The following is a 26,043-nucleotide window of genomic DNA, read 5'->3' on the forward strand; positions in this document are numbered from 1 at the left end:
GAAACCTACAAGAAGAAGAAGACTGCTGAGCTGAAAAACCCCTGCAGAGGAAGAACAGAAGACACCAACTGCTTTGGCCCCAGCCCTACCGGCCTGTCTCCTGCCTTCCAAAGAACCCTGCTCCAGCGACGCTTTCCAAAGGACCAGCGACCTCCTGAATCCTCAGAGGACTGCCCTGCTTCAAGCAAAACAAAGGAACTCCCGAGGAAAGCGGCCCTGCTCCAAAAGAACTGCAACTTTGTTTCAAGGAGCAGACTTAAAGACCCCTGCAAGTCCCCGCAAGAAGCGTGAGACTTGCAACACTGCACCCGGCGACCCCGACTCGACTGGTGGAGAACCAACACCTCGGGGAGGACCCTCTGGCGACTCCGAGACCGCGAGTAACCAAAGTTGTCCCCCCTGAGCCCCCACAGCGACGCCTGCAGAGGGAATCCCGAGGCTCCCCCTGACCGCGACTGCCTGAACTCCATTTCCCGACGGCTGGAAAAGACTCTGCACCCGCAGCCCCCAGCACCGAAAGGAACGGAACTCCTGTGCAGGAGTGACCCCCAGGAGGCCCTCTCCCTTGCCCAGGTGGTGGCTACCCCGAGGAGCCCCCCCCCCCCTTGCCTTCCTGCAACGCTGAAGAGATCCCTTGATCTCTCATTGATTTACATTGAAAACCCGACGCTTGTTTCTACACTGCACCCGGCTGCCCCAGTGCCGCTGAGGGTGTACTTTTTGTGTGAACTGGTGTCCCCCCCCCGGTGCCCTACAAAACCCCCCTGGTCTGCCCTCCGAAGACGCGGGTACTTACCTGCTGGCAGACCGGAACCGGGGCACCCCCTTCTCTCCATTGCAGCCTATGCGTTTTTGGGCACCTCTTTGACCTCTGCACCTGACCGGCCCGGAGCTGCTGGTGTGGTACCTTTGGGGTTGCTCTGAACCCCCAACGGTGGGCTACCTTGGACCCAAACCTGAGACTTGTAAGTGATTTACTTACCTGACAAAACTAACAAAAACTTACCTCCCCCAGGAACTGTGAAAATTGCACTGTCCACTTTTAAAACAGCTTATTGTGTTTTATGTAAAAAGTATATATGCTAATGTAATGATTTAAAGTTCCTGAAGTACTTACCTGCAATACCTTTCAAATGAGATATTACATGTAGAATTTGAACCTGTGGTTCTTAAAATAAACTAAGTAAATATATTTTTCTATAACAAAACCTATTGGCTGGATTTGTCTCTGAGTGTGTGTTCCTCATTTATTGCCTGTGTGTATGTACAACAAATGCTTAACACTACTCCTTTGATAAGCCTACTGCTCGACCACACTACCACAAAATAGAGCATTAGTATTATCTCTTTTTGCCACTATCTTACCTCTAAGGGGAACCCTTGGACTCTGTGCATACTATTCCTTACTTTGAAATAGTGCATACAGAGCCAACTTCCTACAATAATGCATCCAACTTTCCACCGTCCTATTTCTTTGTTGGGAACTGAGGTCAAAATTACACGTGGTGTTCTTTTGGAGCCACTTATCTCCTGTGCTAATGATCATAAATTCTTGTCTGAGGCACAATATGGGTTCAGGCCAGGGAGTGATACCATTGAACAAAACCTGCATTTACATTTGGTAATTTGTAAAAATAAAAAAGCGAGCGAAGTGAGGCACTCTCCACTTGGCCTTCATGGGCCTCAGCTCTGCTTCTGACAGGGTTAACAGAGCTAAGCTCTGGGCAGAGCTGGGGATCATGGGGGTCAAACCTGTTTTGGTTGCCTTTCTGCATGATTTGTACAACAGCCTCAGTAAGGTATGGCATCAATGGAGATTTCTTGCAGCACTTTAGTCTGAAGAGAGGGGTGCAAGTGGGTTGTACCCTGGCCCCTTTTCTTTTTATCCTTTATAGTAATCGCCTGGAATCAGTTTTAGTGGAACGTGGACTTGATGTGGCGTGGGGGGTGTATCGCCCGTTCTCTGCCCTTTCGTATGCGAGTGACGTTGTCCTAGTGGTGCACACGGTCTAGGGACTGCAGCGTTGTCTTGATCTTTTGTTGCTTTTCTGATGGCCTTGATCTCTCTACAAAAGTTGCATGTCATGGTAGTCTGCACCAAAAACACAAGATCCAAAGAGTTTTAGGTTCTGTCTATCAGCAGGGCTGAGCACTTTACTTATTTGGTATCATATTAGATTCCCATTTTCATTGGCTACCATTGCTTAAGAAAAATCTCCCAGTTTTTAAAAGGGGCATTCACAGAATCTGTGAATTTTCCGGACAGCTGGGACCGAAACATCTTGAGACCTTGTTCAATGTTTGTAAAGCCAAATGTACTTGGCTGTGCCCTTTGGGGTTACACGTCCATTGTTCCGTTATGGGTTTTTGAGAGGCCTCTTATGTGTCCCACTTATCACCCTGCGCAAGATCACTCATGACGAATTGGGGTATGGATATGTGTCGAAATGTATCCGCATTCACCCCTTTTTTGTGGCTTTCTCTTCAGTTGGAGAATGGTTTACATCTCAGTTAATAATTCGGGACTGCATGACTTTGGTTTATGTGTTCCGAATCCCATTGTTGGCATACCATGAGAAACATTTTTACTGAGTTGAGCAGACCTGCACTTTTTGATGACCCCCTGATATTATAGTGAAGGGGGATGTGGCTTGGTTAAGGCAGGCTTTTTACTCTACAATGAGCCTTGAGAGAGAGGATTCTGCACTGACTAAGCACACAGTGCGTCAATTTGTACTGGTTAAATCTGAAAGGGGGGCGGGTTGCCCTGTATCTAAATTTAGACATGCCCAGTAAACCTATCATGTTGTTAACATATTTTAGGTTTAACCTGTTCCGCCATGTGATGTCCCCGAAAGGAGGGTGGGTGTAAAAGACTCAAAGCTTGTGTCTGTGACTAGACCTCTAACCCAGACACCCTACAGATTGTAATGATTTGTCCTAGATTTTGCACTTTACTCCATCAGTGCATACATCCTCTGCTTTTACCTGAGAATTATAGGCAAGTGAGACCTGCACTTATGTTTTTACAACTTTTACCAACTTGTGAATTTCTTTTTGTCACTTTTTTGTTGGGTTACTGCAGATGTGCTGAGCTTGCTTATACTTTTCATCGACAGAGTTACTCATTTGTGTTGGTGATGGGGCATGTCTACTTGTTCCGCGGAAAGTACTTGCACATGCTTTTTAAACCTTGTATCCGAGTTCTTTTCATTTTTTTTTCAGGGCGTACATCTGAGTGGGTTCAGTATTTTGATTGATGTATTTACAAGTTTTTCACTTTTTTCATAGGTATTGGCACATTTGTGGATGTATATTGAATTATTTTATCTGTTTGACTCCTCACTTGTTTGTTTTTTTGTCTGTGTACTTTTATGAGTTCATGAAAACATTGCATAAAGTTTTATATTGACCGACTCATAGTGGAATCTGTAGGAAGAGGGTCAATTAAGTATCTTTTCATTCAAGTATCCTTCCTCATAATTACAGAAGTTACAGCATAAACAGATTTCTTTCCTTCATACTTGTTCGGAAAATGTTTATTAATGCTTGGCTAGTAGCACGGCAGCCTTCACACTCTTCTGTAAGACGTCTGTGGTGTTCTGTGCCTACTCATGAACAGTATAATAAAAACAAGCTACGCACTTCAAGCTTGCAGCAAGCCTTCAGTACACTAATAAAATACTTGTCCTTCCTGTTTTGCTCTGCAGCGTTTAGCAACTGGATTGAAGGTCACATGCATGCAATTTAAAAAACATTTCTAAGTGGTCGGGCAGTTCAGACAAATTTAACTTGTTTGTATTAAGATAACTGAGTGCAACCCTAGTTGATAACAATTGGGGGGGGAAGAGACCCGCATTTGGTGCAGAAACTCTTCTTCCCAAGACTTATCAACTCCTTTCTTTGCTATAGTAACCAGTCTGTGTGTGCATTCTTACCAAAGTCTGAATTCGGTCCTACTACTTAAGTGCTGTGACAGCCTTTCCTGTAAAGTCTTAGATCTAGGTGGTTTACTATTGCTTCACTCCACAGAAGAATCCTCGCTGAATGAACTTGCTTGTATCGTGGAATACTGTAAATTGTGACTTGTAGAACCCCTCATACACAGTGTCCCTTATTAGTTTTATGGTAAACTCTTGAAGAAGAAACTTCCACATTCCCACTAATTGTAGGACAGAGTGCCCTTTCTCCTTGTTGCTGTGTGAGGTGGGTGATTGTAAATTCTGCAAGCAATGCCTCATACTAAATCTATATGGCTTGTTACTGTAAGCTCGCTGATTCATGAAACTCTTTCACTATTGGGTGTGTAGGACACCTCTAAACGTCTGTGTATGTGACTGGAAAGTGTAGCTGTACCGTGTTGTGTTTTTTTATTTTTTTTAATAATTATGCATTTGTTCTTGTTTAGCTCGGGAACCTGCACCTTGGTGATGAGAAATCTAAGCCTCCTGGAAGCCCTACAAAGGTAAGGAGTTGTAATGAGTATAGAAACTAGGAAATCGTCCGCACATGACCATTGCAAACATGTAGGTTGACCATCTTTGTTCCGGTGTTCTTTGTCTGCTGGATGTGGTTTATTGATTGTTTCCAGCAGGGTGCAAGTATAGGTATGTCCTTTCCTTTATTAAAAGGAGTGACTCTGATGCATGTCTTTGTACTGTAGCTTGTGGTACCTCCCTTAGAGCCTCCGGAGGAAAAAGGCGAAGAGATACCGAAGACAGACACCAATGGTGAGTTCTTTAACCCTGTTGTGTTTTTTTTTTTTTTTTTTTTTTTAGAGCAATCTTTCCTTGTGTTTTCGTTGAGCTGCACTTAGTACTGCACAAATGTTGAAGGTTTAATGTAGATTCTTGGAAATAAGTAATACAGTAGGAAATTAGGTTTACAAAAGCATGCAAGCCTATTTTAATAGCCCCACTGCAGCCACAGGACATTTTTATATGTGTATGTCGGCTTCACCTAAACCTAGTAAGATGACAAAGGATTTTGTACTCTGAATCGCATTATGATATTGCAGCTCTCCAGTTTTCGCTAATTTGTGACTGCAGTAGTAAACTATTTTATTCTGCCCTGTGCCCTAATCCTACCCATGCTATCTCAACCACAGCTCCAAAATTGTTTCCTGCTTAGGTTCTCTGCCCGGGTCCCCGATTTACATTTGCCCCGCAATTGCCTTCTTGGAATCTTCATCCACCCCGTTCCCCCAATACACCTCCTTATATCCCTGCCTGGTTTGGCCTGCTTAAACTTCCCTTACCTGTTTTTAATAAGCACCCTGTCTCTTGGCCCCCTAGTCTTGTGACCTACATCTCTGTCCTGTCTTGGCACCACTACTTTCATATCCTGCTCTGCATCCACCTGGGTTATCCACACCACTGGCTTACATTGAGCCATCCTTCCATATCCTGTCTTGATATGCTTTAGGAAGGGCTGGTCCTTCTTCTTATTATTATTTTTCTTCCCATTTTTCTTTTATATGCACAGTGCTGCTTTATGAATTGTTTATTTTTCTCTGGATTTCAATTGTTGGGAGTTATTGTCCATTATATTATATTAATGTTTTTATTATTGTGTGCATATTGCCTGTTCTAAGATATATATTTATTGGTTTCTCATTGCATCAAAATTCTAATTGGCCATTCATGTGTTTAACAGATATGATTTATATCACATTTTGTTTAATAACATTTAATTAACTTTGACCACTTTACATATGTGACCTAATTGAATCAATCTAACCATAGTAATATTATTGTATTAAAAACCCCTCTAGATAAGGTATCCACTCCAAATGTGCACCCCTCCCCCCCCCCAACAATTTCTCCCCCCCCTCTTCCAGGGCATTCCAAAGAATCCCAGGGTTTATCGATTCCCCTGGAGGGGAAAAGAAAATAGACAAAATACATTTTGAGTGTTTTGGAAAACATATTGAAAAGTATTCCGGATAAGTGTCTGTGTCTCTTTCTCTCCCCCCCCATCCCCCTTCCCCTAAAAATGATGGCATCCATATGCGATTTACTTTACTAAAGTCATCATCTTTTAGGAACATGCAGAGTTGAATCAGGAATCTTAATTTTGTACCACAGTTTTATCATTTTTTTTTTTTTTTCTTTTTTTTTAAAGGTAGCCTATTCAGGAAAGAGAAAGCGTGTAATCAGGAAAGTGGCAATCGTTAGCCAGAGCAAAACCTGTATTTGGGCGACAGGTGTCACCTGTAGTGGGTTAAGACTCAGTCTCCCACACCGCAGGTGATTCTGCTGCTCAAATCCAGTAGTCTCGTTAGAATAATGAGAGCCTACGCGACAGGGGCGTGCCCAAGATGCGCCGCGGCTCCGATAGTCTTTGGGCCCTACACAATTTATCCTCATTCATCCGGTGCAGGGAGCAGTGCTGTTCACCTTTGGAGGCGCCCGCCACATGTGACCTGGAGGAGCTGCACTGTTGCGGTGACCCTTTAGAGCTGTGACAAATGGGCCAGCCTGCTGGCAGGTTGCAGCAGTGAGGGCTGGGGTGAGTCGCAGCTTGGTTGTGGGCTTGCGGCCCAGAGAAGCGATCCAGCTGAAAGTGCCTCTTTTGTGGGCTGAGCTGACTACTGAGCATGTCCTCTGAAGCCGCTGGCTCCCCTGAACCTTGGACCGGACGATATCAGATGCAGTGGGAAAAGATCTTGCAGGAGTTCCCTGGCCTTGTCTATCCTAGCGCAACCACTGTGTCCCCTGCTGTACTTAGCCCAGTTGCAAAGTCCTTGTCATTTTTTCAAGAGTCATTGAACTTCACTGTGGTGACTCTTGAAATGGGTGCTCCGACCTCTCCCAGGTGATGGCTCTTGAGTACCTGTCGTCACATTAGGGGGTGTCAACTAGCGAACACTCTAGAGAATGATACTGCAATGTTCGACAAGGTGCTCGAGGTCATACAGGACTCCAATACTGCAATGGAAATGCAGTTGGGAGCAATTCATATTGAAACTGGTCTGTTGTGTGGCAATCACGCCAAACTTGCAGAACAATTGTATAGCACTGAATCTACATCATCAGGGATTAACCCCACAGGAAAGATCCTGCAGGATCAATTCAAGACTCTACAGAAGGGGTTGAGGGAGCTTACTGCAAGAGCGGAGGACACAGAGGGCCGCTCCTGGTAGAATAATATCTTTTTCTGGGTTTCCCTCAAGGGGCCGAGAACCCAACAAGGAGCTGTTCCTTGAGGAGTGGCTAACGACGGTGCTTACATATATGGTCCCAAACATTTTCTCCATGAAAAGGGCGCGAAGGATCCCGGGGCACCCTCTTACTCCAAAGTCGCCTCCACAACCTGATATTGTAGTTATTCAGAGTGAAAGGCCCCTGTACCTACAACGGAGCTACAATCACTGCATGTCTGGACTACACGGCAGCGCTTCAAAGGAAGCGCAGAACCTTTACAGTGGTCAAGGCGCAGCTCTGTGACGTGGATCTTTCATATGCATTACTTTTTCCTGCCAAGCTACGAGTGATTGGCTCTGATTTCCACACACTTTTTTGCCACCCTGAAGAGGCGAAAGAGCGGTGCCGTTCTAAAGGTGTACAGCTTCTCAGTGATGCTTCGCGAAGCAGGATAGGGTGCTGATTGGATTGAAGGCCGAAGCGCCGTGTCAGGCCATGAAAAACTAGCTCCCACTCCACTGAAGAACAAGCAGCCCAGGAGAGGGCATGGGCACTGACCGAAGTCTCATCTCGAAGCTCCAACTGCTATTTGCCCTTAGCCACGGGCACTGATGCTGACTCAGAAGTCTTAGCTCCTGGATCCGTTGCCTCTGGAGTGGGATCTCTGATCAATCCAATGGGCTCTCCCAGGTGGGAGATCCCAGACCCTTGATAGCCAGGGCCCTTCCTGATAGACAAACTTTTGGGCCTGGTGATGTATGATACCATAGCTTGTTTTGCCTCTTGGGGGTTAGGGCCTATTACCTGTATTGCACTGTTTGGGTTCAGGAGCCTTTCCGTAGATGCTGTTTGACTTTTGACATTCTAAGATTGATCTGCCTTCCACCTTTGGTACATTTTCGAATGGACCTTTTGCTGCATGATAGTAGAACCATGAATATTCTTTGCATTTGGGTCGTACTGGCACAATGCCCATTGGTATCTAAGCCTGGGGATGGGTGTTTAGTCGCATTACTGTTCATGTGTGTAAGGAAATGCCTCCTTGGCATGGTTGCCCCCTGACTTTTTGCCTTTGCTGATGCTATGTTTACGATTGAAAGTGTGCTGAGGCCTGCTAACCAGGCCCCAGCACCAGTGTTCTTTCCCTAACCTGTACTTTTGTATCCACAATTGGCAGACCCTGGCATCCAGATACGTCCCTTGTAACTGGTACTTCTAGTACCAAGGGCCCTGATGCCAAGGAAGGTCTCTAAGGGCTGCAGCATGTCTTATGCCACCCTGGAGACCTCTCACTCAGCACAGACACACTGCTTGCCAGCTTGTGTGTGCTAGTGAGGACAAAACGAGTAAGTCGACATGGCACTCCCCTCAGGGTGCCATGCCAGCCTCTCACTGCCTATGCAGTATAGGTAAGACACCCCTCTAGCAGGCCTTACAGCCCTAAGGCAGGGTGCACTATACCATAGGTGAGGGTACCAGTGCATGAGCATGGTACCCCTACAGTGTCTAAACAAAACCTTAGACATTGTAAGTGCAGGGTAGCCATAAGAGTATATGGTCTGGGAGTTTGTCAAACACGAACTCCACAGCACCATAATGGCTACACTGAAAACTGGGAAGTTTGGTATCAAACTTCTCAGCACAATAAATGCACACTGATGCCAGTGTACATTTTATTGTAAAATACACCCCAGAGGGCACCTTAGAGGTGCCCCCTGAAACTTAACCGACTATCTGTGTAGGCTGACTAGTTTTAGCAGCCTGCCACAAACCGAGACATGTTGCTGGCCCCATGGGGAGAGTGCCTTTGTCACTCTGAGGCCAGTAACAAAGCCTGCACTGGGTGGAGATGCTAACACCTCCCCCAGGCAGGAATTGTCACACCTGGCGGTGAGCCTCAAAGGCTCACCTCCTTTGTGCCAACCCAGCAGGACACTCCAGCTAGTGGAGTTGCCCGCCCCCTCCGGCCAGGCCCCACTTTTGGCGGCAAGGCCGGAGAAAATAATGAGAAAAACAAGGAGGAGTCACTGGCCAGTCAGGACAGCCCCTAAGGTGTCCTGAGCTGAAGTGACTCTAACTTTTAGAAATCCTCCATCTTGCAGATGGAGGATTCCCCCAATAGGGTTAGGATTGTGACCCCCTCCCCTTGGGAGGAGGCACAAAGAGGGTGTACCCACCCTCAGGGCTAGTAGCCATTGGCTACTAACCCCCCAGACCTAAACACGCCCTTAAATTTAGTATTTAAGGGCTACCCTGAACCCTAGAAAATTAGATTCCTGCAACTACAAGAAGAAGGACTGCCTAGCTGAAAACCCCTGCAGCGGAAGACCAGAAGACGACAACTGCCTTGGCTCCAGAAACTCACCGGCCTGTCTCCTGCCTTCTAAAGATCCTGCTCCAGCGACGCCTTCCAAAGGGACCAGCGACCTCGACATCCTCTGAGGATTGCCCCTGCTTCGAAAAGACAAGAACCTCCCGAGGACAGCGGACCTGCTCCAAGAAAAGCTGCAACTTTGTTTCCAGCAGCTTTAAAGAACCCTGCAAGCTCCCCGCAAGAAGCGTGAGACTTGCAACACTGCACCCGGCGACCCCGACTCGGCTGGTGGCGATCCAACACCTCAGGAGGGACCCCAGGACTACTCTAAGACTGGGAGTACAAAAACCTGTCCCCCCTGAGCCCCCACAGCGCCGCCTGCAGAGGGAATCCCGAGGCTTCCCCTGACCGCGACTCTTTGAATCCTAAGTCCCGACACCTGGGAGAGACCCTGCACCCGCAGCCCCCAGGACCTGAGGGACCGGACTTTCACTGGAGAAGGGACCCCCAGGAGTCCCTCTCCCTTGCCCAAGTGGAGGTTTCCCCGAGGAACCCCCCCCTTGCCTGCCTGCAGCGCTGAAGAGATCCCGAGATCTCTCATAGACTAACATTGCGAACCCGACGCTTGTTTCTACACTGCACCCGGCCGCCCCCGCGCCGCTGAGGGTGAAATTTCTGTGTGGGCTTGTGTCCCCCCCGGTGCCCTACAAAACCCCCCTGGTCTGCCCTCCGAAGACGCGGGTACTTACCTGCAAGCAGACCGGAACCGGGGCACCCCCTTCTCTCCATTCTAGCCTATGTGTTTTGGGCACCACTTTGAACTCTGCACCTGACCGGCCCTGAGCTGCTGGTGTGGTGACTTTGGGGTTGCTCTGAACCCCCCCAACGGTGGGCTACCTTGGACCAAGAACTAAGCCCTGTAAGTGTCTTACTTACCTGGTTAACCTAACAAATACTTACCTCCCCTAGGAATTGTGAAAATTGCACTAAGTGTCCACTTTTAAAACAGCTATTTGTGAATAACTTGAAAAGTATACATGCAATTTTGATGATTTGAAGTTCCTAAAGTACTTACCTGCAATACCTTTCGAATGAGATATTACATGTAGAATTTGAACCTGTGGTTCTTAAAATAAACTAAGAAAAGATATTTTTCTATATAAAAACCTATTGGCTGGATTTGTCTCTGAGTGTGTGTACCTCATTTATTGTCTATGTGTATGTACAACAAATGCTTAACACTACTCCTTGGATAAGCCTACTGCTCGACCACACTACCACAAAATAGAGCATTAGTATTATCTATTTTTACCACTATTTTACCTCTAAGGGGAACCCTTGGACTCTGTGCATGCTATTCCTTACTTTGAAATAGCACATACAGAGCCAACTTCCTACAATGTGGCTTTCTTTCAATCTGGCTAGATGACTGGGACTGCTGAGACATGGGGTGAATGGTTTGCATGCAATGCTATGTATCCTTTTGTATTGGGTTTTCCTAGAGACTGTTTCTGTTTCCAGTACCAATCTCTATGGTACTTACTGTACTAACCTGGAATATTAGGGGGCTGGCCACACCTTCTAGGCGACATAAGATATACGCGTATCTCAAGTTTTGAAATGTAAATTTTGCATGCCTCCAGGAAACTCATTTTACTAAGGCGGATCTTGAGAAACCTGCCAACCGTTGGCGAGGGCAAATTTATGCTATGGTGTACTCTGCTTACGCCCATGGAGCTTCGATTTGGGTCGCTCCAGGAGTGCCTTTTGAACAGCATAGGAAACTAACTGCTGGAAACCACGCATTCTCAACACTGGAGTGCAGCACTTCATATTCATGATTTTTGCCATTTGGGCTGCCCAGCTGACCTGGACTACTCCTATTATGCCCTAGGTCGTCAGGTTCACACTAGATTAGATACAATATTTTGCACTTCAGATTATTGGCCTTTTGATACAGGCCTCCAAATATTTGGGCTGAACTTTTTCTGACCATAACCTGCTCATTGTAACCTTATGCTGGGGAGTGACTACATCTGCTGTCCCGATGTAGAGGCTGCGGATGGTGGTACTGAGGGATGTACCATATAAAGAGACCATTCGTATGCACCTCTCAATACTTTGTGGATAACCATGGTACAGCCACTGCCAGGGGACACAAATGGGATGCCAAGATGGAGGTCATGAGGGGCCACTGCATTAATACTTCCTGGGGGGTGCAGTCCACACTTATGCGCTCTGTTACAACTGCGAGGCATGGATATGTGCTGCTAAAATTGGGTCAATGAATGCAGCTGTCTCGGGCCTGCAACTGTTTAATCTCCGCCTGCCAATATAGAGAACAGGTTCAGCGATTACGTAACCTTGATTACAAAGCCACAGTGGCTCGTCAACACGCAAAAGTGGATAAGCCTGAGTGAATATTATCGTGGCTGCTGCACTCGGAAATCCCCTGTACAATCACAGGTGCCATTCATGACGCTGGGGACCGTATGGTGAACACAAGCAGCACACATTACGTTTTTGCTGATTACTATGAAACAATATACACCCCGCCAACTGAGCCTTTTGTGCCAGCTCTTGAGGCCTTCCTTCAGGGAGTTGCCCTGCCTCAATTATCCCCCTACCCTTGCTGGAACAGAAGCAGCCCATACAACTAGAACAGCTCCACTTGGCCATCCCCTCTTGGGGTATACGGATACATAGGAATTGGAATATTATATCACTCTATGCCAGTGATGTCCTAATATATTTACAGGATCACACCCCACTCTTGTCTACCTATTGAACACCTTTGGTGATCTAGCTGGACTCTGGGTTAACTAGCACAAGTCCTGTATTTACTCGCTCTGGAGCATGGGTCCCATTGAGAGGGCTAGACTGGGGTGAGCTGCCTTCCCTGGTATTTTACTTTTCGCTGTTCAGGGATTTATGTGTACCACAATTATGCTGATCTTTTAGGTGGGAATCATGGCAGGGCCTTGACTTCTGTTCCACATTTGCTGGCCTTTTGGAGGAGACTGCCTTTATCTTCTTTTGGCCACGCAGCTATAGCCAAAATGCTTATCCTCCCACAGTTCTTATACTTCTCAGCGCTCCCAGTAGTACCTACCAGGGCCTTATTCAAGCACTTGAGTGATCTAGAATCAGGTCTGATTTGTGGGGAGTTTTTTGGGGGGGGGTTGGGGGGTATTGAAACAACAAAAACATGGTGTAGGAAGTTGGCTCTGTATGCACTATTTCACAGTAAGGAATAGTATGCACAGAGTCCAAGGGTTCCCCTTAGAGGTAAGATAGTGGCAAAAAGAGATAATACTAATGCTCTATTTTGTGGTAGTGTGGTCGAGCAGTAGGCTTATCCAAGGAGTAGTGTTAAGCATTTGTTGTACATACACATAGACAATAAATGAGGTACACACACTCAGAGACAAATCCAGCCAATCGGTTTTTGTATAGAAAAATATATTTTCTTAGTTTATTTTAAGAACCACAGGTTCAAATTCTACATGTAATATTTCATTCGAAAGGTATTGCAGGTAAGTACTTTAGGAACTTTAAAGCATAAAAATTGCATGTATACTTTACAAGTTATTGACAAATAGCTGTTTTAAAAGTGGACACAGTGCAATTTTCACAGTTCCTGGGGGAGGTAAATTTTTGTTAATTTTACCAGGTAAGTAAGACACTTACAGGGTTCAGTTCTTGGTCCAAGGTAGCCCACCGTTGGGGGTTCAGATCAACCCCAAAGTCACCACACCAGCAGCTCAGGGCCGGTCAGGTGCAGAGTTCAAAGTGGTGCCCAAAACACATAGGCTAGAATGGAGAGAAGGGGGTGCCCCGGTTCCGATCTGCTTGCAGGTAAGTACCCGCGTCTTCGGAGGGCAGACCAGAGGGGTTTTGTAGGGCACCGGGGGGGACACAAGCCCACACAGAAATTTCACCCTCAGCGGCGCGGGGGCGGCCGGGTGCAGTGTAGAAACAAGCGTCGGGTTCGCAATGTTAGTCTATGAGAGATCTCGGGATCTCTTCAGCGCTGCAGGCAGGCAAGGGGGGGGTTCCTCGGGGAAACCTCCACTTGGGCAAGGGAGAGGGACTCCTGGGGGTCACTTCTCCAGTGAAAGTCCGGTCCTTCGGGTCCTGGGGGCTGCGGGTGCAGGGTCTCTCCCAGGCGTCGGGACTTTGGATTCAAAGAGTCGCGGTCAGGGGAAGCCTCGGGATTCCCTCTGCAGGCGGCGCTGTGGGGGCTCAGGGGGGACAGGTTTTGGTACTCACAGTATCAGAGTAGTCCTGGGGTCCCTCCTGAGGTGTTGGATCTCCACCAGCCGAGTCGGGGTCGCCGGGTGCAGTGTTGCAAGTCTCACGCTTCTTGCGGGGAGCTTGCAGGGTTCTTTCAAGGCTGCTGGAAACAAAGTTGCAGCCTTTCTTGGAGCAGGTCCGCTGTCCTCGGGAGTTTCTTGTCTTTTCGAAGCAGGGGCAGTCCTCAGAGGATGTCGAGGTCGCTGGTCCCTTTGGAAGGCGTCGCTGGAGCAGGATCTTTGGAAGGCAGGAGACAGGCCGGTGAGTTTCTGGAGCCAAGGCAGTTGTCGTCTTCTGGTCTTCCTCTGCAGGGGTTTTCAGCTAGGCAGTCCTTCTTCTTGTAGTTGCAGGAATCTAATTTTCTAGGGTTCAGGGTAGCCCTTAAATACTAAATTTAAGGGCGTGTTTAGGTCTGGGGGGTTAGTAGCCAATGGCTACTAGCCCTGAGGGTGGGTACACCCTCTTTGTGCCTCCTCCCAAGGGGAGGGGGTCACAATCCTAACCCTATTGGGGGAATCCTCCATCTGCAAGATGGAGGATTTCTAAAAGTTAGTCACTTCAGCTCAGGACACCTTAGGGGCTGTCCTGACTGGCCAGTGACTCCTCCTTGTTGCTTTCTTTGTTCCCTCCAGCCTTGCCGCCAAAAGTGGGGGCCGTGGCCGGAGGGGGCGGGCAACTCCACTAAGCTGGAGTGCCCTGCTGGGCTGTGACAAAGGGGTGAGCCTTTGAGGCTCACCGCCAGGTGTCACAGCTCCTGCCTGGGGGAGGTGTTAGCATCTCCACCCAGTGCAGGCTTTGTTACTGGCCTCAGAGTGACAAAGGCACTCTCCCCATGGGGCCAGCAACATGTCTCTAGTGTGGCAGGCTGCTGGAACCAGTCAGCCTACACAGATAGTTGGTTAAGTTTCAGGGGGCACCTCTAAGGTGCCCTCTGTGGTGTATTTTACAATAAAATGTACACTGGCATCAGTGTGCATTTATTGTGCTGAGAAGTTTGATACCAAACTTCCCAGTTTTCAGTGTAGCCATTATGGTGCTGTGGAGTTCGTGTTTGACAGACTCCCAGACCATATACTCTTATGGCTACCCTGCACTTACAATGTCTAAGGTTTTGTTTAGACACTGTAGGGGTACCATGCTCATGCACTGGTACCCTCACCTATGGTATAGTGCACCCTGCCTTAGGGCTGTAAGGCCTGCTAGAGGGGTGTCTTACCTATACTGCATAGGCAGTGAGAGGCTGGCATGGCACCCTGAGGGGAGTGCCATGTCGACTTACTCGTTTTGTCCTCACTAGCACACACAAGCTGGCAAGCAGTGTGTCTGTGCTGAGTGAGAGGTCTCCAGGGTGGCATAAGACATGCTGCAGCCCTTAGAGACCTTCCTTGGCATCAGGGCCCTTGGTACTAGAAGTACCAGTTACAAGGGACTTATCTGAATGCCAGGGTGTGCCAATTGTGGATACAATGGTACATTTTAGGTGAAGGAACACTGGTGCTGGGGCCTGGTTAGCAGGGTCCCAGCACACTTCTCAGTCAAGTCAGCATCAGTATCAGGCAAAAAGTGGGGGGTAACTGCAACAGGGAGCCATTTCTTTACACATGGCCAGAATTGCGCTAAATGTGCTACATCCATGGTGTCAAGTGGCTCCCACCCAAACCCCTTCAGAGGAGAGATCGGCCTAAAAATGGGTGATCTACCCTTTTTTGGGAGGGGCGGTCGCTCAAAACACTGATCAAGGAATAGTTACTGCCCCCAGGGGAGAGACCCTTTCCAATGGGGTCGATCACCGAAAAATCACTAAAATAAAATTCCTTGGTGTCTGCTGGGGACAAAAGCAGCCAGTCTAACTGATGGGGAAGGAGACATGGTCTAATAAGAATTATCCCCAGGGGAGTGGCCATTGCTCAAGGGGCCACTCCTCAAACAATAAAACATCCCTGGTGTCCAGTGGTTTGGATTCCTGGCCCACGATTGCAGCCACACTCACGATCGTGGAGCAGGAATCCAAAAAATACAGACACATGGGGGAAAGAGAGAACTCTTCCAACCTCCCCCCGTATCTGTATTTCCATATGAACCCCCAAAAGCCCCATATGCGGCACTTAGCTTGAGTACGTCCCCTCTCCCAACGTGCTGAAAGGCAAATGGATTCCAGTGAGTCCTTGACAGCTTCTAATACTGTCAACGTGCCATGTGCCTGCTGGCGTCATCAGATGCCGGGGGTCGGAGGTGGCAGCGTAAGCGCTGCCACTGACATCCCTGGTGTGGGGATTGAAATGGGCAGCCCAGGGGGGAAGCGCCAGCGCTTGTCCCATGTGTGGATGTGAGGACAGAACAGTTCTGTTCTCCTCAACGAAGGAGTTAAAAACCATAACATGTGAACAGTAGACATCAAATTTATCTATAAACCTACTTTTGTTGTGAAGTAAAGTAAATCCTCTGTTCACATCCGAAAAGGCCATGCGAAAATATTCGCCCTGCTGTTTTCAAGATTTTTGTTAAACAGTTTACTACTTTTGACAAATGTTTGTTTTTGATTACATTATGTTCAAATTTTGTACATATTTGAATCACTATTGTCTTTTTGATGGTCTTCCCCGTCTATATAATCTGTTTTTCCATATGATATAAAAGGCTAATTCACTATCTGGTCACTTGTCTTCGTCAGGACAGGCACAATAAGGTATGATAGGTCCTATGGAAACCTGCTGACGGCTGTTTTTGACAATGTTAATTGAACATTACCTGATGCCCAGTTTGATCAGAGACACACGTCTAGTGTGCTTAGTATTTGTACAACACATAGGACCAAAGGAGCTTGAATGTAAGAATGATTATTTAAAAGTTACTCTTCTAACTGGGTTACTCCTAGTAGGTCAGCCTTCTTAGCTAAAGATACCATTTCCACAATCTGTTTGTCATCCTGTCTACTGTTTCCAACTTTCATGTGCAAGTTTGTTGAAAAAGGAACTCTCATTCTAAAGGATAACAACAGATGTGTGGTGGTGACTGTTCCCACAAAACTGGACTTCCCAAGCATTTAAGTGATTGGAATAAAGCAGCTGGCATTTCTAAGTTACAGTGGTGGGTACCTTGTACAGCACATGGGCCTTTCACTGACAGTTCAGACACATGCAATTTTGTGTCCTGTCTTCACCCATGGTTTCAGTTGTTGTTGTTTTTCTTCCAGGTGTTGTTAACAATGGGGATAGCCCAGAGAAACCAGAAGATGACGATAAAGGTGAGATTCCCTTTTAGTGTAACAACTGTCTCACATCATCCAGTTGAGATGTGGAACATACACACTAAGTTTTTGTAAATGTTCAGGCTATTTGATTTTGTAATCCATCTTGTCACAACCCTTGCTGGATTACCCATATTTCTAGGTTGTTGCAAATTGTGTTTATTTAAAAAAAATGTTCCTGGCTTTGTAAATGAGCCTATGTTGACCTACTGTGCTAATGCATGTAGCAGATGAAGGAGATGAATAGTATAGCTAATCCAATGCAGTAGCTAGGTCAGTTAGTTTCCATTTATTTTGTCTTAAGGCGATAGTTCAATACAATATACTATATGTTAATATAAGGCATTGTTTGAGGATTGTCAGTGAAACTAGAATACAGTGGCACAAAAATAAAGGCTGTTTCTGTATTTTTCTTTTGTAAATTTAGTTTATCAAGTGACCTGCTTTGTTCATTGAATAGATGGCACACAGGTAGAAGTACTTTGTAAAAAGTGATCAAAAACTTTGTTCCGGTATGCAGCCTACAATCTGGACATTTGATACCTGAGGCAGCTCATGTTGAGACTTTAGGAAGTTCTTGACTGGCTTATGGCACACTGATTCTAGATTGGTTATGGTTTGTGTTAGACCTGACAGCCTTAGGGTGGTCACCCCTAACTTTTTTGCCTGCCTCCCTCCACTTTTTAGACACTGTTTTTGCTGGTTTTAAGACTGCACACTGTACCACTGCTAATCAGTGCTAAAGTGCATATTCCCTCTCCCTTCAAACATGGTAACATTGGATCCTACCCAATTTGACTATTTAATTTACTTATAAGTCCCTAATAGAGGTATGCCCTAGGTAACCCATAGGGCAGGGTGCTGTGTAGGCAAAAGGCAGGACATGTACCTGTATAGTCTACATGTCCTGGTAGTGTAAACCTCCTAAATTCGTTTTTACACTGCTGTGAGGCCTGTTCCCTTCATAGGCTAACATTGGGGCTGCCCTGCTACATTGTTTGAGTGGTAGCTGCTGATCTGAAAGGAATAGGAAGGTCCTATTTAGTAAAGCCAGAATGGTGATGCAAAATCCTGCTGACTGGTGAAGTTGGATTTAATATTACTATTTTAGAAATGCCACTTTTAGAAAGTGAGCATTTCTCTGCACTTAAATCTTTCTGTGCCTTACAATCTACGTCTGGCTGGGTTTAGTTGACAGCTCCTTGTGCATTCACTCAGACACACCGCAGACACAAGATACTCAGCCTCACTTGCATACATCTGCATTTTGAATGGGTCTTCCTGGGCTGGGAGGGTGGAGGGCCTGACACTTACATGTCAAAGGACTGCCCTCACACAAAGGACTGCCACACCCCCTACTGTGTCCCTGGCAGACAGGGTTGAACTGAAAGGGGACCTGGTGCACTTCTAAGCCACTCTTTGAAGTCTCCCCCACTTCAAAGGCACATTTGGGTATTTAAACAGGGCCTCTGCCCCTACCAACTCAGACACTTCTTGGAGAAGAAACTGGAACCAGAACCTGCATTTTGCCAAGAAGAACTGCCTGGCTGCCCAAAGGATTCACTTGCCTGCTTTCTGTGAAGGACTGCTGCCTTGCTGCTCCCTGGCTGAGGTGAAGAAGTGCTCTCCAAGGGCTTGGATAGAGCTTGCCTCCTGTTCCCTGAAGTCTCAGGACCAAAAAGACTTCATCTCTACAAGAAGGACTCCTTGTGCGGCGAAATTCGATGCACAGCCTGCACCGCAGTGAAAATGTCACCGCACGCCGAATCGTAACAACACAGCCCGACTTCGCAACGAGAAGATCGACCCAGCGTTGCGACAGTAAATTCAAAACACAGCCAAGCCGGAATGAGGCATCCTGACTTCCAGAGAGGAATCGACGCAGCGCCTGCAGTGCAGTAGAAAACTCAACGCAACGCCCACTGAACCGACGCAGCTCGTGTGACTTCGTCTTGCCTGCGCAGGAACTCCACACATCGTCCCCGGAGCGTCTGAAAACCCCGCAACCCGAAGAGGATCCACGACCGAACGCCAGAAATTGACGTACACAGCCGTCCTAGCGTGAAAACGAAACAATGCATCACTGTGGGCAGCCCGAGAAATCGATGCACCCCCCCGTTGTCTCCACGCATCTCTTCCTCAACGGTTCTTTGCAGGGATTTTGCACGCGAACCAAGTACTTTGAGCTTGAAATAAACTTTGTTTGCTTTTAAAAGACTTAAGACACTTTGGGGGTTATTCCAACTTTGGAGGAGGTGGTAATCCGTCCCAAATGTGACGGATTTACCACCAGCCGTGTTACGAGTTCCATAGGATATAATGGACTCGTAATACGGCTGGTGGTATATCCGTCACTTTACCGTCACTTTTGGGACGGATTACCACTTCCTCCAAAGTTGGAATAACCCCCTTTATATCACTTTTACTGTGATATCTCAACATATACTTATTGCATTTTAATCGTTTTGGCCTGCATTTATCCAGATAAATATTATATATTTTTCTAAACACTGTGTGGTGTATTTTTGTGGTGCTATACTGTGTTATATGACTTATTTCACAAATACTTCACACATTACCTTCTAAGTTAAGGCTGACTGCTCAGTGCCAAGCTACCAAAGAGTGGGCACAAGATAATTTGGGTTGTGTGTGACTTACCCTGACTAGAGTGAGGGTCCTTGCTTGGACAGGGGTAACCTGACTGCCAACCAAAGACCCCATTTCCAACAGTTTGCATCTGCCCAGTACTTCGTTGGTTGTTGGAGAAATCGCCTAGGACTGTAGAATAGCTAAACAAATCAATGTGTGTGGTTAGTGTTTTCTTTAGTAAGTCTGACTGTCTTACCAGGTTGTTGCTGCCTTAAACTTTGTTGTTAATTAGGCTTCTTATAGGGCTCAGTCTGCCATTAGTATGGCATCACCTTTTGCTTTGGTAAGCGTGTGTGTGTGTGTGTGTGTTATACTGAAAAGATGAGCTGAAAAAGGAGAACAAAGGTTAGCTGGAAAAATGTGTAGTTGTGGAAAAGGCTGTTACTTGCTCACATGCTGTACAGGTTAAATGTGCCCTACCACTCAAGGTCCAAGAGTACTTCATGATGTTTGCATCCATGTGCTGCCTGGACACACCATATTGCTTCACCCAGTACCACATAACACGATAAGATAGTGCACCTCTCATTCCAGCATGTCATCTCATGACAGAACATAATCAAATCATGTCACTCCCTACATCTCCACTAGATTTTACATATTTCGCCACATAAACAATTTCCGTCAACCTTCCTAAGTGACACTACATTAACCATCCAGCACCACTTTACATACCACATGATAAAATCACCCCACCCAACATCTCACCATACAATAATATACAATACATCACACCGTGATTTTGCAACCGTAATAATATAATGCACCTCATCACACCAAAATTTACAGCATCTCATAGCAGCTTGCTGTGCAATATCGCGTCTCCATATTTATTATTCTACATCCATATCGTGCTCAGTAATATTGCATCACACTATACCACATATGACTGCATACACAATTAAATTATACTGTACCATATAACATTTAAAGACCTCATATCACACCTTTGAATGTCACATTGATGCATACTGTAACACCACATTATAACATATAATGCTACACAGCATCATGTCTGAGCATGCCACATTGGGGCGCATCACAATCTATCACAGCTCACAAAAGCATGGTGCACCTAAATCACGTAACATTATATAACACTGTATAGTGTTGCAGCATTTGATGGCAAGGTTACCAAATCACACCTCGCGTTATCATACTTCATAATAGAGACCCTTTCCAAGTGACCTGGAACACTCGGTGGTTAGTGGGTAGTATCCTTTTGGGTATCTGTTTACCACTGGTGTCACAAACACAAGATCATTACACCCCAAGTGAATCAATTGACTCCATTTGGTCACTTGACTATCTCTGGGTAGTAAGGGTGAGTGTGCGAGACATGCTTTTGGAGTAGGTGGACGTTAGAAACTCTGGTAGAGAATTGGAACAATTTTAAAAAAAACTTCAATGTCTTTTCAGTGCTTTTACTTTAGACAAGAAAGCATTTGGTTAGTGAAATATAACATTTTAAATTAGATTTACATCGAAAACCAGAAGGATCTAGCACCTTCTGGGGCAGAGTTGTGACCCCCCCTCCCCTCCCCCCCCCCCCCCCCCCCTCCAAATGTTTTTATAGCCCCTACATGCTAGCAGATTTTCTGTAGCATTGACAATTGCTCCAGTGTTATCTAATTTGGCTATATTTGAGTTGACTTGTTCATCTTTGCAACTAAAGGTCATTTCCACGGAACTAGGACCAGTTTTGTGCAAAGTATATAAGTAGTTAGGGTGGTTGGCGGTGAGAGGAGGGAGGAATTAAGGCCAGTGGACTTCAAATTTTCAATGCTGCATCCCCTCTGTGGAAAATATTCATGGGCGCTCCAGATTGACAAACATAATTTCTCATAGCTGTTCTTTAAAATTGATAGCTCCGAACATATTAAGCAATTCAAACATTGCAGGTCTTTGAAAAATGCAATCTGTCACTAAACACACAGCACTGATTTCCACTTGGGAGTGTAGTGGCCTTTATTTATTTAGGGTTACATTGATCATTGTAATGTGTTGCTCATGAATGGCACACGGTTAAATGAGGCTTTTATTAAGTTCTCTTTAAATATTAAATCCAGTTTGCATTTTTTGCTTTGCTAGTTGTTTGTTTTGTGTATTTATAAAATCCTAGCAGAGGTTCTGAACTAAGAAAGGCTGAAAATGTTATTAAAAAAAAAAAGAAATTACTAGTACTAAATTTCTCTCTCTCCTCCCACAGAGGACCGAGCTGCCCAGTCTCTGCTGAACAAGCTGATCCGCAGCAACCTTGTCAATAACACAAACCAAGTGGAGGTGCTGCAACGGGACCCCAACTCCCCGCTTTACTCAGTCAAGTCCTTTGAGGAACTGAGGCTGTGAGTCCATGGGAGAGGGTATGGCTGGGGTTTGTGGGCGTTCCTTTTTTTTATCTGTCAGTAATGAGGATTACTACAGCCTTACCTGTGAAGTACATTAACTAAAAGGTTGATTGGGCTTTACAATCTGTAAGCACATCCAGAAGTAGTATGGTAGAATATAGGGTGCACAGAAGCACATGCTCCTAATCAAGCTTGGAGACAATAGTCACTCGACCCCACAATAGTAACATCCATGATTACAACCAGAGCCAGGTTTTACAGTGATCTGAGAATGAAGCAGATGATTATAAGGGGTAGTTAGAAAGTTAAATAACAATCAGTACCTGCACACATGGCCAAGAAGGTCATGTTACCCTTATTCATACTCTTGTGGGTGTCCCTAACAATGAGTTTTCTGACAAAGAACCTTAGTGTGATAGGTCGTTGAGTTGTGAAATCTGTTTGGGTTTTTTTTTTTTTACACATGGATATGGATGCCCAGAACAGGCTCAAGTAGGTGGCATAAAACAGGGTACACAGTTTTCTGCCATCAAAGGACTGAAATTAAAATATACCAGAGAGCTTCACCATCAGCCTCTTCTGGCGTGATATCCAACACAGTTCTGTAACTTTGGTTTATGTGAATTGTTAATTGCAAAAGCAAAACTACATTTTCTTGAGTGCTTAACTGCTGCTGGTTAAAATGCCAGTACTTGCTGGAGGCACCTGAGGATATGTGACGAATTGGTAACAAGCAACAAAGTAATGGAAGGAATGCTTGAATTAATCTCAACCACTGGCAAGACCTCATGGATGCAATGAAGTCCGTCAATTCCTGTCCATGTTTCCATTCTTTATATAGACCATTTGTTTTCAAATCTGCATTGGTTCTTCTTCAGTATAAACAGGCCACATCACCTCCTGCTGTGAACACTAACACATCCAGACTGGTTTCAGCCTGTTTGGGCCTCCGCAGTGAGGTATAGCTTGAGTCCTATACACAGGGGCCCATCCTTATTTCACTTACAGTGTCAACTGCAACAAATAACAAAGTGATGGAAGGAATGCAAGAATTAATCTCTGCCTGTGACGCTTGCGCATTCCAGATAAGTTTGCCCATCTATGGTGAATTGTGTTCCCATCAGGAGGGGCCTTGGCCTAGCAGTTTGGATCAGGCTGTTACTATTTGAGAAGGACCAAGACTGATTTGCATATGGCAGGTCTTCGACCTGACCTGTAAGGTGGGCAAAAATTAATGGAATGGAATGTCGCCTGATTGATCACCAGGGTCATTCAAGCAATCCTTTCACCACCTTGTTCGTTCTATGGCACCACTTGGCAGCAACATACTGTTCGCCTAATTGCAACCAAATTAGGTACTCTTTTGGAAACCATAACAAGCATTTTAGACACCTTGCGTTTAAAAGCAGCAAGGCTCAGAATTCAATTTCCTTGATGGGTTTCCCTTACCTTCCTGTTTTGGGACAATACTACCATAAAACTTCTACTACATTTGACATATTTTCTGTGCTGGTCTACAAAAGACTCCTCACACAAAAAGTCACACTGCGAATGATCATAATTAAGAATATCGCAAAATATTCTGCAATTAGCAAAATCAGCAATACCTATTTTTTGTGCCCAGTTCTTCTGCTCCCCATCTTAAAACTGGGTTGTAATAAGGACTTTACTGACTTCTTAAGTAACCTAAATGGAAGTGCAGTGTAGTGTGTTGTCCTGGTAGAAAAAACGTCTTTGAATATAAAGAAAGATAATAACATTTTACGTGTAGAAGAACATAACTGTGTACTTCTTAAAGGCACAGAAACCCAACATTTTTTGTGCCTTTCAAATCCTGTTAATACATTAGTCTTGCTACTATCTGCTTATGTTCAGGTCCTTCAGAATTGCAACAGGAATGAGAGCAGTTTCTACCCGCTGGTGCTTCTGATCATGTATCTAGGAGTGGCGGAGTCTGCGCTGAGTCGATGTCAATCTCCAAGAGTTTCGTCTAATATGATCTTGTGCTGCTACAGTCTGTCTTCCCCCTTTTCACTGACTATTTCTGTTGATTTCTTCTCCTGTTTTTCTCTCACCTTTGTTGCTCCCACCTTCTCTCACCATCTGCTGCTATCTTACTTTTGCACTCCTTTATCTCCCACTTCTTCTGATGCTTTTACATGCCCTCTTTTTGTTACTTTCATTTTTAGTTGATATTTATGAACTTTTTGTTGTCAACCTTCTCTCACCTCTTAGGTTTCTTTCTCCTCATCTTTTGCAGCTGTCTCGCTTCTTGTAATTTCTTTTGTTGCACTTTGTGTCATTTTTGTTCTTGCTTTGCCCGGACCGGAGTGTTGCAAACCTTTCATTCTGTTCACAGCAGCACCTACCTGCAGCACTGCCGCTCTTGTAGGTCATGCAGTGCTGCTCTCATAGTGGGCCCATGGCACCATGTGACCGTCCCCCTGTCACTCAGGAAAGGCCAAATGTCTGCATTCTCTTTGAGCGTTGTTCTACACAGGGAAACAGAATTGAGAAGCAGACACCGAGCCAGACTAAGCAGCTCCAAATGCAGATAGGCGCCTTAAAAAGTTTGCATGGATGAGCTATGAATGCCTGCTGAAAATAACATTTCTGCCCATACTCACCTGACCAAATCCATTGCTTCTTTCTTTAAAAAAAAAAAAAAATGTAAACTGATGCACTCGATTGAAAAGCTGAGAAAATTATTTGCCCTATGTACAGTTAAAAACGTATACTACAAATTGCATACTTAACATAAGTGTAGAGTGCTTTGGAATCTGACTGTCGCTTGTCCAATAACTAATGAAAGAAACTCCGTAGAAAAAAAAGTTATAATTGTGTTTGGGATTTGCAGAAAGCTTGGTTATGTAACAGACCCTTTCTGAGGTAGGTCTGCAGCCTGAATAGTTCTTATGCTTTACATTGATTCACATTAGACAGGTTATGAAAATTGGGTATTTTATCAGATTGATTTCCTTAGTTGCCGCTCATGTAAGCTTGGACTTTGCCAGTTTTTTTCCTGTGAGCATGAGGTTTTTGATCAGGAAGGGAAACCAAGTTGCCATTTGCAGAAGCAAGAACGGGGCTAATTGGAACTGGCCACCCCTTTCTTGCCAGGCACACTGGTCGAGACTAGGTCGGTGAAAATTAGTCTAGAGACTGACTATCAGTTGTGAAACTGAGACAAGTACATTTCATTATGTTTAATATCCACTAGTCACTCTCGTTGGACAACAAAAATTCTTAAAATTGCTCCTGCTTCATATCCTTAATTAGAGCTGAATTAGAAAGGATGAGTATTTCAAGCAGAGAAATGCATGAAATCCGTGTCCTGTTACAGACAAATAGTACTTTGTAGTGCTAGTGGTGAGCACTCTCACCTATTGTCTCAAGTGATTACTTTACCATCCTGTTGGTTATCTAGGAATCCCTCTATATAGTTTACCCTCAAACAGAAGTTTGGGTGCACAGTCAATCCTTGCCCCAGTGTGTTTTAAATTGCGAACTAGTGTTCAGGGTGTCAGTAATCACACACAGTCGGGGCCAGTGCCCTGTCAGTATAGTGGAATTATGCAGATCTGCAGCCACGATGTTTTCGGCATAGTTATTAATTTGCCACATAATCAACAACCTACTGTATAATTTGCAGTATTTTACATTAAACGTTGTTTCCACTGCTAACGATCAGAATTTACAAAAAAGTCACGTGGTTTTTACACAGTGACGAACTTTAAACTTTCAACTGTTGGTTGGTTAGGGATTGCTGTTTTCAGGTGGTATATTTGTACTAATGAGTGGAAACGTTTTCACCAACAGTATTACTTTGTAATAAAACGACAGAATACCAAAATAATAAAAATTGGCCACATAGTTTGCCTTTTCTTGCTGCATTATTTAGTCAGTCCTGGCACCTAATTTAGTCCTCCATTGTTGCATAACTCCTTTAACTTGGGTATTACTTATTAAAGAAAAATATATATTATTATTCAAAAGTAGGTATTTTGCAGAAAAAAAACACAATGGTCTTTGCACATTCTTAGG

At 45.3% G+C, this 26,043-nt stretch overlaps 1 protein-coding gene across 1 annotated transcript in view; it reads left to right on the forward strand.

The window, feature by feature from the left end:
* The window catches only part of LOC138300657 (ATP-dependent RNA helicase DDX19B), a 129,543-nt gene that overhangs the window by 10,613 nt on the left and 92,887 nt on the right, over positions 1-26,043 (forward strand). Inside the window, exons 2-5 of the mRNA XM_069240282.1 lie at positions 4,409-4,465; positions 4,664-4,730; positions 16,949-16,999; positions 21,861-21,996. Of these exons, the coding sequence (XP_069096383.1) occupies positions 4,409-4,465; positions 4,664-4,730; positions 16,949-16,999; positions 21,861-21,996 (311 nt within the window). The remainder of the gene's footprint in view (positions 1-4,408; positions 4,466-4,663; positions 4,731-16,948; positions 17,000-21,860; positions 21,997-26,043) is intronic.

The sequence above is a fragment of the Pleurodeles waltl genome, chromosome 6 (genome assembly GCF_031143425.1).
Source record: "Pleurodeles waltl isolate 20211129_DDA chromosome 6, aPleWal1.hap1.20221129, whole genome shotgun sequence".
NCBI lineage: Eukaryota > Metazoa > Chordata > Amphibia > Caudata > Salamandridae > Pleurodeles > Pleurodeles waltl.